At 39.7% G+C, this 15,753-nt stretch overlaps 1 protein-coding gene across 5 annotated transcripts in view; it reads right to left on the minus strand.

Annotated features, from left to right (window-relative positions):
• Positions 1-973: 973 nt before the first annotated feature.
• ngef (neuronal guanine nucleotide exchange factor) overlaps positions 974-15,753 on the minus strand; it is a 63,842-nt gene continuing 49,062 nt past the window's right edge. For all 5 annotated transcript variants that reach the window (XM_052017756.1, XM_052017755.1, XM_052017758.1 and 2 more), the window contains 3 exons: positions 13,664-13,743; positions 9,351-9,455; positions 974-4,579 (listed from right to left, as the gene is read on the minus strand). In XM_052017756.1, the coding sequence (XP_051873716.1) occupies positions 4,380-4,579; positions 9,351-9,455; positions 13,664-13,743 (385 nt within the window). In that variant the 3' untranslated portion in view covers positions 974-4,379. The remainder of the gene's footprint in view (positions 4,580-9,350; positions 9,456-13,663; positions 13,744-15,753) is intronic.

Consider the following 15,753-nt stretch of genomic DNA (forward strand, 5'->3'; position numbering starts at 1 on the left):
CCTCAGCCAGTTATGCATTAACAGACTGAATTGCTCTCAGTCTTTCCGCTGGTACTCCAAGATTCCAGGTCCGCCCTGAGTTCTCCCAAACATCCTCATCAGACCTCATGCAAAAACCTAACATTGCTTAACCCACTGAATTACTCCAGCTGACCTACAATTTTATATTTAAATTAATTTATCTAATTTGTACACAACCACCATTACAGGTGGAAAATATAGTATTGTGTGTACTACAGTGGTCACAAGCAATGTTATACACACTGTAACAGTCTGGTCCTCAAATGTTTTACATTCAATGAAATTATAAACATAAAACAAAAACATTGAGAGCCATCACCCAGTAATTTTATGGTAAATCATCTGCTGCGTTACAAATTGGAGCTGAACGCTGATGAGCTGTATTTATACCACAATCAGGTTTTAATCCTGATTAAAATTTTAAAAAAAACATCTTTCAAATAAAAGTAGTTTTGACAAACATGCCCACGGATGGCTGGTTTTTAATCCATAGTTACAATGTCAGTCAGCATTCAGGCTAATGCTTCACACATCCTGTGTTGTTCAGTACCCATCTCCCAGCTGCAGGAGATGCTAACAACTGACAGTATTCCAAATCTGTATGAGCTATTAAAACCGGTGATTGAAGCACATTTTTAAATGGACCTCCGCCGTGTAGGTGGTCTCTCTATAAATATTCACATCCTCAATGTTCCTACTCCACATGGTAGCTTTTGAAAATTAATAAGATGTAGATGGATGTGTTCTGGCATAGTTGCATCATAAAAATACTGCCTGGTGGCAGTGTGACTTAACTCAGATTAAGCTCATGGTGCTACTTATCAACTATGGGTTGAAGCGATTTCAAATCCTACAGGGACTGTAAATCAAATAAACATGCATAATTGCACATTTGACAGACATAACCACAAAACCTTCACTGGACCCATTTATTATAACACTGCTATTTTAATCGTCTTCTTTATATGATTACAGAAATTCCGCATCTATGTAAAATGAAGGACCACTTGATCGACAAAACTCTTCACAAGTCGCTGAAACTGTTTTACAATGCAAGACATTAATTTCTGTTCATTCTTTACTCTCATTTGTTGAGATGTTTCATAAATGCTTAACAGTCACTTAATGACTAATTCAGAACCACAATATTTATATTGGTAATTTTTACACCTTTTTACTCTAAACCTCTTGGTGTGCTGCATCGCTGTCAAAGTTCAGCCAATGATGGCACTTATGTAGAACATTGATAGGTTGATTTTCTCCATGTTTCTGGGTCATTATTTATGCCCAGAGGAAAATCTGGCCCAAATAATTATAACACTACCATGCATCTGATAACTTTGACACAATTGAGAGCTATGGTACATCTCCAACCTACGTTACTGCTAATAAAATTCTGACACAGTTATTGGCTGAAAAGATCTTAAATGCTGAATCTCTCTTCACATTGTTGTAAAATTGATATAATTTCTCCTGTTCTTAGTGGCCAGCTCCATTGACATAGTTTTCACAGGACATCTCAAAGTATTTTACAGCCAGAAATACTTTTGAAGTAAAGTCACTATTGCAAGGTAGGAAACTTGCATTCAATTTGTACATTGCAAGCTCCCACAAAAAAGCAATGCAATTCCTCATTCTTTTAATGATGTTGATTGAGGAACAAATATTAGCCAGGCCAACAGGATACAACTTCTCTGCTCTTCTTCAAGGTAGTGCCATTGGATGACATGCATTTACTTTAGAGAGTATAAAGAGTTTAAGCTTAACATTTTATCTGAAAAATGGGACGTGTAACTGTCCAGCCCTTGCTCAAATCCCCACTAGAGTTAGCCTAGACAAAATCAATCCAACCAGATAGCTACCATGAAAAGGCCTAGTTTAAAGATCAGAGGAATTTAAATTTATGTACACCAGGAGTACTGGGTGAGTGGGATTTGGCGTGAGTTAAGGTCCAGGCAACATAGGCTTTAGTGATTTTATGATGATTGGATTGCAGTATTTGAATCTAGAGATAAAACTATGGATAACGTTTTCAACATGGGACAGGTTGGGGCAGAGCAAATGCAAGCTATATTTTAGAGATTGAAGGATAGGCAGTCTTTGTGATGTAGAGTATTCATGGTCAGTAACTCAATTCAAGTCAAATGGGATCCCAAGGAAGGAACAGTCTGATTCATCCTGAGACAATACCTATACAGCATTATAAAATTGGCAGGGAGGGAGCAGAAAATGGATTGGAGTTAATGCCGATGACTTTTCCTTAGACTGTTTAACTTCTTTCCAATTAAGTCATTGATATAATAGCTCCCAGAGAAACCCTTATAGCTCATCAGCCTAGAAATTCAATTTCACAATAATGTCTTTTTCAACAATATACAATTAAAACAAGGTGAAAGTCATAACGATCATTTCTTAGTGGTTTCTTGGTGGAAATCTCATTCCAGCACATGTGGATGTGAGTCACTTTGGTATTCCAAGAGTGATTTCCATCATTCACTGAACATCGCCATGTTGGGATATTGTGGGAGAATTCTGACCAATATAGTCCCAGAGCAATACCACTGAACACGCCTGAGCCAGCTAGATTTTCCAAAGCTATGCTAGACAGTGACTCCTCTCAAGTAAGAGTCTTACTCACCTTGCCTCATTCTGGACTCCCAATGGTTTGTCCCTACCCCTATTCACTCCTGATGTATTGCCAACTCACCCCTGAAAAACAGAACCTGACTGTCAAACTCTCCACCCCCAACCCTCCAGTCTCCTGATTACCAACTCTCACACTTCCTATTACACCAATAATCCAATCTTCTGATTTCCTGATCTCCTTCTCTTCCTGACCCCAGGTCAACTCCAATCTCACTGAACATACAATGGCAGAATGCTTTGAGTCCCCCATTGATGGCCTTAGTCTCCAACCCCAACCCCATCTGAACATTCCTCACCCACTCCACACTTACCACAACATTGTGCTTGGGTCATCGACTCAATTCTAGGCACATCCTCCTGAACCCAAAGGTTGGCCACAATCCCTTTACAACACCCCCTCATTCCATCCCTGACCATAGCATAGCCCTCAATCCCTCCATCAGCAACCCCCACCCCTCAGTTTTGGCCAAATCAGCTTTGTAACCTCTGGCCATCTGATTGTACCAGCTTGGCCTCTGACCCAAATCCTATGATGTACATTTTCATTCTTTTTAAATGTGTAGTGCCCAGAAAGTTCGTCGAGACACTCTGGACACAACCGAACCTTGCATTTAATGGCACCCAACGGAAGCTTTGGTTACAAGCTGCTGCATTGTCCATGTAACACATCCTTTTGGGTGCACTGGAGTATCGAGGGCTTGGCAGGTTAACAAAAATCACTTTTTTTTTGCCAGTTTCCCTCCCTATTTATCTTTAAAACCATCTACCAGAGTTGTTTTTAAGCTATAGACAAGTACTTAACTGTGATTGTTTTCTCTTTTCTCCATCCCATATTGCACGTGGACACAGCCACAGGGTTTATTATGAAATTGAATAAATTTTCTTGGATACAGAATATAACATCTTCCTGTCCAAACTTATTTTTAAGCTTTTTTCCTTAGTCCTCTCACTTGATTTGTTTGTTTACTTCTTCAGTTAATGGTTGGTTTCTTTCATCTTGATCCTTGTAATGAAGATCAATTTATGAGAATTGCAGCAAATGTTTGAAGTTAGGAGGTAACATAGCAAGTAATAATGCCAGGAGTTAAAGTTCAGAATTAATCTAATGCTGGCTAAATTTCACGTATGGAAACTCCTTTTTGGTAAATTCTTACTTAATAAAAAAATTAGTTGTATGGGTTTGTATAGGAATCCGCATGGCACCAGGTCAAAAGATCTACTTCATCTTCACAGTTAATGTAAAGAGATTTGCAGTTTTCAGCCATATTACAGAGTATAATTCTTAATGGATTCTTTTCAAATTTCTATCTAGTGCATTCCATCTTAAAATTCATCCTCTGGACATTTGCCATACAAGTTTTAACCAAGCACAGCAAGATTTACTTTGATTCATGTATATATATTTTTCTGTCTTGATAGCTGCCATTATATTTAAATTGGAATTAACCATTACTTGGTTAAAATAAAGTCCAAATAATCTCCCTTCATTGCGTTTCATGGCTACATTCTGTCGATAAAACACATTCACTTCAATCATGCTTTCACTGTGTAGATGAAATAATTTAAAAAGATGTAGCATTCTGTAAATTAAATAAAAACAGTTCACAATCTGCAGTTTTCTGGCAAATATTCACTGCTAGCACTGCCATGCAGAATGGTGGGAGTTTCACAATCTGTTAAAAATACAAGCTTAACAAAATACAAAGATTTGATCACTGCTGATGGATCACATTTCTGTTGGTAAATTTTCTCCCTTCTTTGCTTTTATTGCCATGGCATTCTTCCGCCTTATAGATTCGGTAGCATTCTTTTCTGTTCTGAGCTCGGAGCTGTGGGTTTTTGATCTCTTCAACCATTAGGCTTGGGAACCAGCCTTTCTCTCCGTCATGCAGGCGATCTCCTAATATCCAGCCTGATGGACAGGACATGTAGAGACAAGGTCATTTACATCAAAGCTTGTCCACTTATCAGAGCTAATCAAGTTATGCACTGTGAAAAAACATTTTGTTCAATCTTTTTAAAATAAAGTTTTAAAGGATGTTTTTTTTGAAGTGGGAAATGTTACAGGATAGTAACACATTTTTCACTTTGGTATCTCTTACCACCATCATGATGCTTATGGCATTTATAACTCTGATAGGGAACGAACTAATCTCTTTTTGTAGCAAGTTCACTGCCGGGTGGGAGCGGAGGGAGATGAAAATCAAACTAATCATAAAAACAACGACCTTCTCTTAAGATAGTGGAGGAAGAAATCTAAAACAAATCCATTTTCACTCTGGTTTCCAATTATATTTCAGGACTCTTATGTTAATGAAATTCACCATTCAATCCTTAATAGCCCAGATCTAAATAATTTATTCATTGAAGATAATTGTCATGCATTTCATGATCATATCTTGCAATACAATGGCAGACATTAAGGGCAGAATTTCAAGGTACTCATGGAGTTGTGTTAAATAGTCACAATGTGGTAGACCAATAATCATTTTGGTCATTGACACGCAGTTTGGAATTTCAAAAGCACCAAGTCATCTCCTCAGGGAGGCTAACACAGAAATATTCCTCATGGGAGTGTGAGAAGACTGTTTTACACATGTGGCTTACATATTCTCATAGGCCACTCCATTGTCAATGAAAATCTTGGAAAAGTATTCAACTGTACACTGCGCATCATTGGATGGCATTGCACACGTCCAGTGTCCTCCAAGATTCTACTGTGCCATTGACAGAGGAGATCTGAACAAATAAATTATGGAGTTTACAGTCCCCAATTTTTATTCACACTTTAATTTTCAAGGATGTTGGATCGCATGGTGCACCAAAATACAGCATGACACAGTTTAGTTTCTAGACATTAAGTGATACATTCCTGGTCATGCATGAACTTCATGGCATAATGTTTTTACAAAAACTCATGTTCCTTTTCCAACTCCTATCCCCCACTCCATACTGGTCGTCTTTATTCTCACTCTTCCCCAACCTCACATTAACCAGATATTTTCCTCAGCTTCCAAACTCCAGTTTCCAGCCCAGATTTCTAGTCACTTCCCTCCCTCACCACAGCCCAGCCCTTGGTTTGAACTGACATCCTTCCATCCTGTCCTAATCTTCCACCCCAACAAACTCCCTCCTGCACAACTTGCCCCTCCCAATGCCACCATCCTTTCTGGTTGACAACTCTATCTTCATCACTAACCAAGACTTTTTTGTTCCTCCCCCAAATAAATGTTTTTCAAGAAACACTGACATACAAACCATCCTCTTAAAGTACTGACTACTAATATGAAATAATTGAATAAATGCTTTTTTGAACTTCCATTGTTAATTGCAATGAGAATTTTGAATCTAAAAATGTTGCCAGACTCACCTTGAACTGATTAATACACTTCTGACTTTTCTCATTATTTTAATTTTCAATTTCCAATCCTTCAGAACATTCTGACCTATTTTTGTTTAGTTGCCATGACATTTTCCCTTTGAGAAATATGCAGAAATTGCATAATCCAGGATTTTTTAGGCTTTGAGAGAGGCCAGGTCTAGGCAGTCCAACAATGGAGTAGGCACCTGAAGCAGAAGGACGGCCCTTAATTTACATAAATAAATGTCCTAACACCAGCTTACCTTTTGATACCAAAAGGCATGTCCAGTCAGAAATGTCCCTGCCTGTCATTCTAGAGCATTAGCAGACCACTGAGGTGGCTGATAAACAATAGCAAATATGGCTCAGTATCTTTTGGTGAACAATGCGAGAAGGGTACCAAGCAATACCACCCAGAGAAGGCATTTCTCAGAGAACAGACAAAAGCACATGTCCTTGCCTGTCATACAGCATTGAAGCAGGCCTTTTGAACCACTGACTCTGCACTATCAAATGCCCATTTATCCTAATCCTACATTAATTCCATTTAATTCTCCCTGTATTTCCATTAACTCCCTGTAGATTCTACCATTCACCTACAAACTAAGGGGCAATTTACAGCAGCTAATTAACCAATCAACCTACTCATCTTTGGGATGTGGGAGGAAACTGGAGCACCCAGAAGAAACCTAGGTAATCACAGGGGAAACATGCAAACTCCATACAGACTACACCAGAGGTCAGGATCGAACTCAGGCTGCTCTCCCTGCTACACACCTGTGTCATCTCTAGAAATGTGGGTGGACTCCTGGGAATCTCTGGCTCATAACTGCATGGTGTGGAGGAGGAGTATTTGAGACGTTGTTGAGAATCTCAAGGCCATGCATCAGGAGCACACAGAGGACCTGTGTAAGTAATAAGAGGAGTGACCACTTGCAAACTATCCATTTACTCTCCCAGTCAGCCTCCACTTGCCCATCTGTGGAAGAGTCTGTGGTTCTCATATTGGCCTCATCGGCAACCTCAGAATCCACAAAGCCAGAGCAGAAGTAAGTCACTCTTGATCCTGAGGGATGGCCTCAGAAGAAGAAAATGTGTGGAGGCTATTCTTCATCAGGGAGATAATGATAGTGGTTATTACAAAGACCCTGTGAACAATAAGGAGTGGAGACATATACTTCCTGTTACAATAAGATCGAGTAGAACCCTGAGTTTTCTTTAGTCCCTTCTTAAATGCAATGGGAAAATATCAGTAACCTCAGCTAATCTGCATGGAAGCAAAGTTAGAAAATGCAGCCTGGTTCATTACAGGTGACAGCTTTCCACAGGAGGACATAAGAACGTAAGAAATAGAAGCAGGAACTGACCATACAGTTTCTCATGCTTTCTTCACCATTCAATAGGGTCATGCCTGATCTTTTATGTCAGCATCACTTTACTGCACTAACCCTATATCCATTGATTCACTTAATATCCAAAAATCTATCAATCCTTCTTTTGCATACTCTGTCTGAACTCCACCAACCACTTGGAGAAAAAATTCCAGAAGTTCCCTGTTCTCTGGGGGAAGAAAGGCTGACTCAGTGTTCTAAACTGTGATGCCTGGTTCCAGACACCTAAGGAAGGGGAAACATCATCCCTGCATCTGGTGTCAAGTCCCATAAGAATGCTGAATGTTTCAATGAGACCACATCATAGTTTGCATCACGTTATTTTGCAATTTGGAAAAAAAACATAAACCATGTAGCAATACTTGCAGGAAGACAGGCTGACTGTGCCTCCATTAATGGTTCTAGGAGGCTGTGCTGGGACTGTCTGGTAAAGCAAATTTGTGTGCACAATCAAGAAATTGACCAGAAAGTGCAGCTTTCCATTAGGTTTTGAGAGAACCAAGCTTTCAGAAGGCTCTGATTGCAGGCTGTGGACTGTGAGGAACAGTAAAATATCCACAAGTCCAACCACTGGGGAAGGTTTGTTTAGCTGAAGAGCGAGCTTTCTAAAACAGACAGTCTTAATGTCTGAATTTAGCTTATGAAGCTTTCAGAAGTACCATCATGCTGAAGTCATTGGTTTCAAGAAGGAATGGGTTTGGCAGAAACCGGTGGGGGCGGGTTTAAAAGCTTTTGTTTCCTCATTTAAAATTTTGTTCTCATTGCAATTATTAAAATTGTATCAATCAACTGACGTAGGTACCAGACAGGAAAGGGAAAGATAGCTGAAGTACTGTTTACTCAGGCCAACAGATGAGTGGGAGTGCAAAAATACTCTTAGATCAAAAGGGAATTATGTACTTTCTGTTGGCTGTGGCTGTGGGACCTTGTCCTAAAAATGTGACCTCTCAGCCACAGAATTACTGCAGGCAGGGCAGCTGCTATAGTCAAGACAGAGTTACTGCAGTCAGCTACAGTGTTATTACAATCAGGACAGTGCTACAATCAGGATAGTGTTACTGCAGTTGGCCACAGAGCTACAGCCATCTGAAAGGGTGAAGTGGTCAAGATGTCAACATTCTTATGGGACTTGACACCAGATGCAGGGATGATGTTTCCCCTTCCTTAGGTGTCTGGACCCCTGTGACAGGGACTGCAGTCAAGGAAATGCACTGGTCATTCATGGGGAGTCATGTCTCATCTGATTGTTAGTGGATCGATGCCCTAGGGTGGTCGGGAATATTCACAGGGCTCAACTCATTGCAAGGAGGGGTATACAGAAAGGGAAAGGTATCCTAGTATCAGCTGTTATATTAAGCCCTACTAAAGGTATTTCACCACAGAACATGGAATTCTGGTTTGTTGTTACTTACAAAAGACAGTCTCTACTCAGGACTCCAGCAGAGCTGGTAATAGTCACATTCAGAGTCCATTGTCAATGTAGAAGAGAACAGGAGACTTCAGACCTACAGGAGTTATGTTCACTGACAATACTGCTGGTGACCCACAACAGCCAACCACTAGTGCTGGCCATTGGGATCTGATTCAATCATGTCTTGGACCCTGCATACCTTCTCCATTCTTTCAACAAAATACCCTCATTTGGTGATTTGACAGCTACCCCTGACAGTTAAGGAAGCTCTCTCATTCACTTCTACAGTGTGCAATAATATCATAAAAATACTGTTTCAGTAGAAAGCCGATATGATTTCCTTTCACTGAATCTGTGTGCTTTGAGACCATTTGCCACCCTGGTGGTCTGTTCAGTTTACTACTACTTAGGGACACAGTGGGATAAAACTAGAGATTCACTATATAAGGGGTACTAATAAAGTATACAGTTACTTAGTAATACTATGATTTTGCACCTGCGATTTTGCAATTCTACTTACCGTCAGATGTCCATTCAACAACGCTGAGGATGTCAGCAGCTTCCAATGAGAGCTCGTCAGGTTCCTGTGCTGTGTACCTCTGAATGCACTGCACCTGAGGACAATCTAGAAGAGACCACCAAACATGAGTTTTTTTTAATTCATTTCTCAACTGGGCTTCACTGGCCAGGCTAGCATTAAGTACCCATTCATTATTGTTTCTGAGAAGGTGCTGATGGGCTGCCTTCCTGAACTACAGCAGTCCTTCTGGTGAAGGCATGCTCACAGGGATGTTATAGAGTCATACAGCATAAAAACAGGCCTTCAGCCCGACTGGTCCACGCCAACCAAGACGCCCATCTAAGCTAGTCCCATTTGCCCACATTTGACCCATATCTCCCTCAACTTATCCTGTCTAGGTACCTGTCCAAGTGCCTTAAATGTTGTTAATTTACCTGCTTCAACCACTTCCTCTGGCAGCTCATTCCAATGTACAAACCACCCTATGGGTGAAAAGAGCATCCCTCAGGTCCCTAGTAAATATCTCCCCTCTCACCTTAAACGTATGCCCTCTAGTTCTTAATTCCCCAACCCCAGGAAAAAGACTGCATGCATTCACCCTATCTATGCCCCTCATGATGTTGGAAAGAGAGTATCAGTATTTAGACCCAGTAATGACGAACGACTGGCAATATATTTCCAAATCAGGATGGCATAGCACTTGGAGGGGAACCTGCAGGCAGTGGTGTTACCATGCATCAGTAGAGTTAGCAGGTTTGGGAGGTGCTGTTGGAGTAGCCTGGGCGAGTAACTGTAGTATATTTTATGGATGGTACACCCTGCAGCTACTGTACAGAGGTGGATGGAATGTATTTTTAGGATGGTTGATGGGGTGCCAATCAGATGGGCTGCTTTGTGCTGAATGGTGTTGAGTTTCTTGAGAAGTTTTGAAGCTGCACTCATCCAAACAAGTGGAGATCATTCTATCATGCTTCTAACTTGCGCTTGTAGATGGTAGAATGGACATGGGGCATCAGGAGATGAAATAGTCACCGCAGGTTACCCGAATTCTGACCTGCTCTTGTGGCCATGACTATTGTGCAGCTGAGTTAGTTGAGTTTAAGGTGAGTGTGTTGATCATGGGGGACTTGGTGATGGTAACGCCATTGAATGTCACTAGTGGGTGGTTAGATTTTCTCTTGTTAGAGATGGTCATTGTCTGATCTTGCATTTTAGGAAGACAAATCAGGGTACGACTTTCACAGTGAATGTTAGGGCCCTGGGGAGTGTTGTAGTCCAATGTCCCTCTGTTCTACAAGTACATGGTTCCCTGAAAGTAGTGTCACAAGTAGATAGGATGGTGAAGAAGGCTTTTGGCATGCTGGCCTTCATCAGTCAGTGCATTGAGTATAGGTGTTGGGATGTTATGTTGCAGTTGTACAAGACATAGGTGTGGCCAAACTTGGAATATGTCTTCAGATTTAGTCGCCTCACTATATAAAAGATGCCATTAAGCTAGAAAGAGTGCAGAAAACATTTACAAGTATGTTGTTAGGACTTGAGAGACTGAGTTATAGAGAGATGTTGAGCAGGCTAAGACTTTATCCATTGGAGCACAGGTATTTAAAATAGATAGGGTGAATGCACACGGTCTTTTTCCCAGGGTTGGGGACTCAAGAACTAGAGGGCATAAGTTTAAGGTGAGATGGGAGAAATTTAATAAGAACCCGAGGGCAACCTTTTCACTCAGAGGGTGGTCCGTATATGGAATGAGCTGCCAGAGGTGCATTAACAACATTTAAAAGGCACTGGGACAGGTACATGGATAGGAAAGTTTTAGAGGGGTATGGACCAAACACAGGTAAATGGGACCAGCTCAGATGTGCATCTTGGTTGGCATGGACCATTTGGGCTGAAGGGCCTGTTTCCATGCTCTATGTCTCTATGACTCATGGCACTGATGTGGTACAAATGTTTCTTGCCACTATCAACGCTTGCCTGAATGTTGTTATCTAGGCCATAAGGTCTTACTGCATGCAAGTTAGAGCTCCTACATTTGCTGAGGAATTGAAAATGAAATTGAAGGTGAAATAAAATAATAATTACTTTTACAATTACTTTGATCATTGGAAGATGAAAGACATTGAAAGAAACCTTTGGACACCCAAGGTTTCTTATAATCTTTGTTTCATTCTGGTTCAATATACTTTAAAAGATGGTTGGAGAGGAAAGTTAAATATTTACACTGAACAAACAGTGAAACTGGTTGTCTGTCAATTAGCATCAGATGAGAAAATGTCCTCCAAGTATTGGGAAACCCCATAATGGGCTGAATTGGGGGTTGCCCCAAAGACAGCCATGTAGATTCTGAAGCCTTTCCAACCAGGATCAAAGCTGTGCCCACAATCTGTACTAAATATTCATTTTAATAATTTCAGCATCCAGCCAGCCTCAGCAGCACTTATTTTATCATTGTGGGGTCCACCATCATGCACAGCCAACAATTCAAGTTTGCTTCTAAAATCCAGCACATACCACTTTAAGGGAAAAATGAGGTTCAGAGATTCACCAGGATGTTGCCTGAAATGGAGCATTTCAGTTGTGAGAGACTGAATGGGTTGGGTTTGTTTTCCTTGGGGGAGTAGGCCGAGGGGGAAATCTGACTGAGGTACAGAGGGGCATAGAAAGGGAAGAAAACTTTCCTCGTATCAGAGGTGCTTAAAACGAAAGGGCATAGGTTTAAGTAGATTCAGAAGGGATTAGAAGAAGAATCCTTTCACTCAGAGGGTTGTTGAAATCCGGAACACACTGTGGGAGGGAGTGCTGGAGGCAGGTACTCTCACAGCATTTATGAATTATCTAGATGAGCACTTGAATTTCAAAGGAATAGAAGGCTCTGGGTTAAGTGTTAGTAAATGGGGTTAGTATTGATGTGTGCTTGAAGATTGGAGTGAACATGATGGCCCGAAAGACCTATTTCTAAACTGTAAGACTGAATCTAACTCAAATATTTGTCCTCATTCCCAGAACATGGTATTCTGATTTTGTACTCAGAGTGATTATGCTACAGCTCTCTAGGCCAGAGCTACATCCAGGTTTGGTCACCACACTGCAGTAATGATGTACTGGAGAGGGTGCAAAGGTGATCTACAAAGATGAGCAAGGACTGGAGAAGTATAGGCAGAGAAAGGATTGGATAAGGTTGAGCTTGCTTGCTTTGGAGCAGTAGGGGTTGAAGTGATACCTAATCAGGAACATTTTACAGGGCAAATGAAAGTAAATGGGAAGGACTTACTTCCTTCAGCTTAGAGGTCAGTAAGCAGAGATCACAATTTTAAAGTAATTGATAGAAGGATAGGAAAGATGAGGTCATTTTTTTCTTTTACCTAGAGAGAGTTGAAGTCTGAAGCCCACAATCTAGAGGGATGGTGGAGGGAGATAACATCACTGGAGATGCACATTAATTCTTATAACCTTGAAGGCCTGGCCCAGGAGCTGGGCAGTAGGATTAGGCTAGATGGCTCTTCAACAATTAATAAGGGCAGGTTCTCGTCGACACCTTTGCTGCTTCTAGACTTGATACTCGAACACATTCCTGACTGTCCTCACTATTCTTTCCTACTTGGAAACTTTGCTGCCCATTTCTATACACAAACTAGGTTCCATTCACCCTTCTTCCTTGTGCTTGCTAACAAACATTGGCTCCCAGTTAAATAATACCTCAGTTTTAAAATTTTAAAATCCCTCTTCATTGGTTTGCTCCTCCCAATCTGTTTAATCTCATCCAATCTTACAACTCACCTCCCAGATTCTCTGAGTTTATTTACTCTGCCATTCCCACTTATTCCTTCAGCTATCATGATCCTACATTCTGTAATTCCTTCTCTAAACCTTTCTACTTCTTGATCTTTTCGTATCTTTTTAAGATTTTTATAAAGACCTGGCTCTTTGACCAAGTCATGTGGTCCTCTGTAGCTCAGTATGCTTTCATGAAATGCCTTTGGCATGCATTATTACATCTGTTATTGGTCATATAACTATTATAATAGTTACTTCTTTCAATTCTTATGGTAGACATTAAGCTAAATTAATGGGATCCATCATGGACACCCAATTCCAGGTCAAATAGAGTACAGTTTAAGTACAGATCAAAGTCCATCTGCTTTTTGGTGGAAAAGATTTTGGAGGCAGGATGCTCTAATACTAGTGTATGCTCTAATTCATCTAGTACTAGTGCAAGCAAAATTATGAGAGACAAAATTCTACCCTGATTAAGTATGGAGTTTGAAGTTGGTTAGATGTTTCAGTAAAGTAAATAATATGTAAATCCTTACCCCAATGCAAAGAGCTGGGAGAAACATATTTAGTTCTTCGGTTTGGCATGAGTGAATGAACCCAGCGTTTCTTATCACTTCTGCAAAATAAAAATGCAGACACAAAAAACAAAATCAGTAAATAAATGAAGACAGCAGGGAAACTCCAGCTCTGTAATATTTATGTACAACAGAACCAGAAAATATCAATTCTTAAATTTAAGAACCCCATAAGTGATGAACTGAGAATCATTCTTTGGTTGGTCCATTATATTTTCAAGAGATATTTCTTTGTCAGCTTATTTTTATATAAAAAAGCAGCTTTTGTAATTGTTTGTTCAATCATAAAATTTTGACTGATAACCAAATTGCCATGTTGAAATAAAGGAAGGCATAATGAACCTGTGACTTTCATAATTTTGAGTTGGATGACGTTTCTGAAAAATCAAGGAATCATCAACAGGGTAGCACAAAGATGGCCCATCAAGTCTTTCAATCTAGTCACTTGCACTCATTACCTCTTCCCTCACATTCCTACAATAATGTGTCCTTCATGTTATCTAATATCTCTTTGAAGGCAACAAATAAATCTGATTTCATCACCTCATCAAGCATTAAATACCAAATCCTAACCACATGTAGTATGAAAATTTCATGGTACCATCATTGGCTCTGCGTCCTTTGGTTACCAACCTTTCAGCAATAGGAAATATTTTAGCTTTGTTTTTTTCAGCAAAACAATTTGTAATTTTAAATTGGTTGAACATGACTCATTGGCTTAAAGTATTAAGCACAAGATCCTAAATGCCTTATTAACTACTTTGTTAATCTGTTCCACCATCTTGAGAGATTTGTGGAGAGACTCCCAGATCTCTGTCTACCACCTCCCCCTCCCTTTTAAAATTGCACCTATTAGCTTGTATTGTTTATCCTTATTCTTTCTACCAAGATGCATCACCTAACACTTCGCTGCATTGAATTTAGTCTGCCATTACTCATTCCACCAGCCAGTATATGTCCTAATTAAATCTATAGCTATCTTCTTACAATCCCCTACAGTTTCAAGTTTTTTTTTTACAGCTTGTAAATTTCAAAGTGGTACAGTATCCCTAAGGCTACATTATACAAAAATGTCAAAACCGGCAGCAGTTACTGTGTTAAACTAATGTAGTGAAACAGAACATCTTCCTCTCTTCTGAAGAACTGTTTTAGCTCACCATTTTGTATCCTTGCTGTCACTGCCCCAGTTAAACCATAGGCTTTGTGTTTGCTCATTAATTTAATACGCATTACTTCATCAAATACCAACTTAAACACTATTTATACAACCACAACTACAGTTTATATCTTTTCTCTGTTATCTCATCAAAAAGTGTTAGAAAATGGTGAAGTGACATTGCTCACATTATTCCTACTTGTAGTCAATTTGAACATTAGCAATAGCAGATTAAAGCCTTGATAAAACATTCTACACTATGTGTTAGAACACTGTGGCGAATGTAATAATTCTATTCATTTACTTCAATAGAAAGAAGAGTAGATCATTTCTCCCCTTGTGCCTGCTCCACTATACAAAATGATCATGGCTAACCCTTTACTTCAGCGCCATTCACACTTGATTACCTTAATATCTAGAATATTTAAAAGTCTATCGATCATTTTTAGCTACTTTAGACATTTACTTGCAATTCTGAATAATGCTCCATGAAATTGACTGGAGGCAGTAGTTCAATTAACTATTATATCTACAGAAGGTGAATTCTGGAAATGAAGACAGTGACATTCCAGTTATAGAAGAACAGTGGTATGTTTGCTATTAAACTAATCAACATAGTGGATGGAGTACTGGTAGGAAAAAGGCTGGATGCACTGAGATTCCAAATGAAACAGAACTGGGAAGTGTTTTGACAACAGAACCTTTTAAAGAACTTCCATCTTGTATATTATTAGAATACCATTTGCATAATTTTTTAACTGAATAACTGTGTGCTGATTTATTTTCGCTTTGCTTCCTTTCGAGGCTAAGTGAGATAACAGCCAGGCCTGCTGTTCTCAGAGATAGTTATCACATTCACAAATAAATAACTAGAAAAAAATAAGAGATTAATTTT

Source organism: Pristis pectinata, chromosome 6 (assembly GCF_009764475.1).
Source record: "Pristis pectinata isolate sPriPec2 chromosome 6, sPriPec2.1.pri, whole genome shotgun sequence".
Taxonomy (NCBI): Eukaryota; Metazoa; Chordata; class Chondrichthyes; order Rhinopristiformes; family Pristidae; genus Pristis; species Pristis pectinata.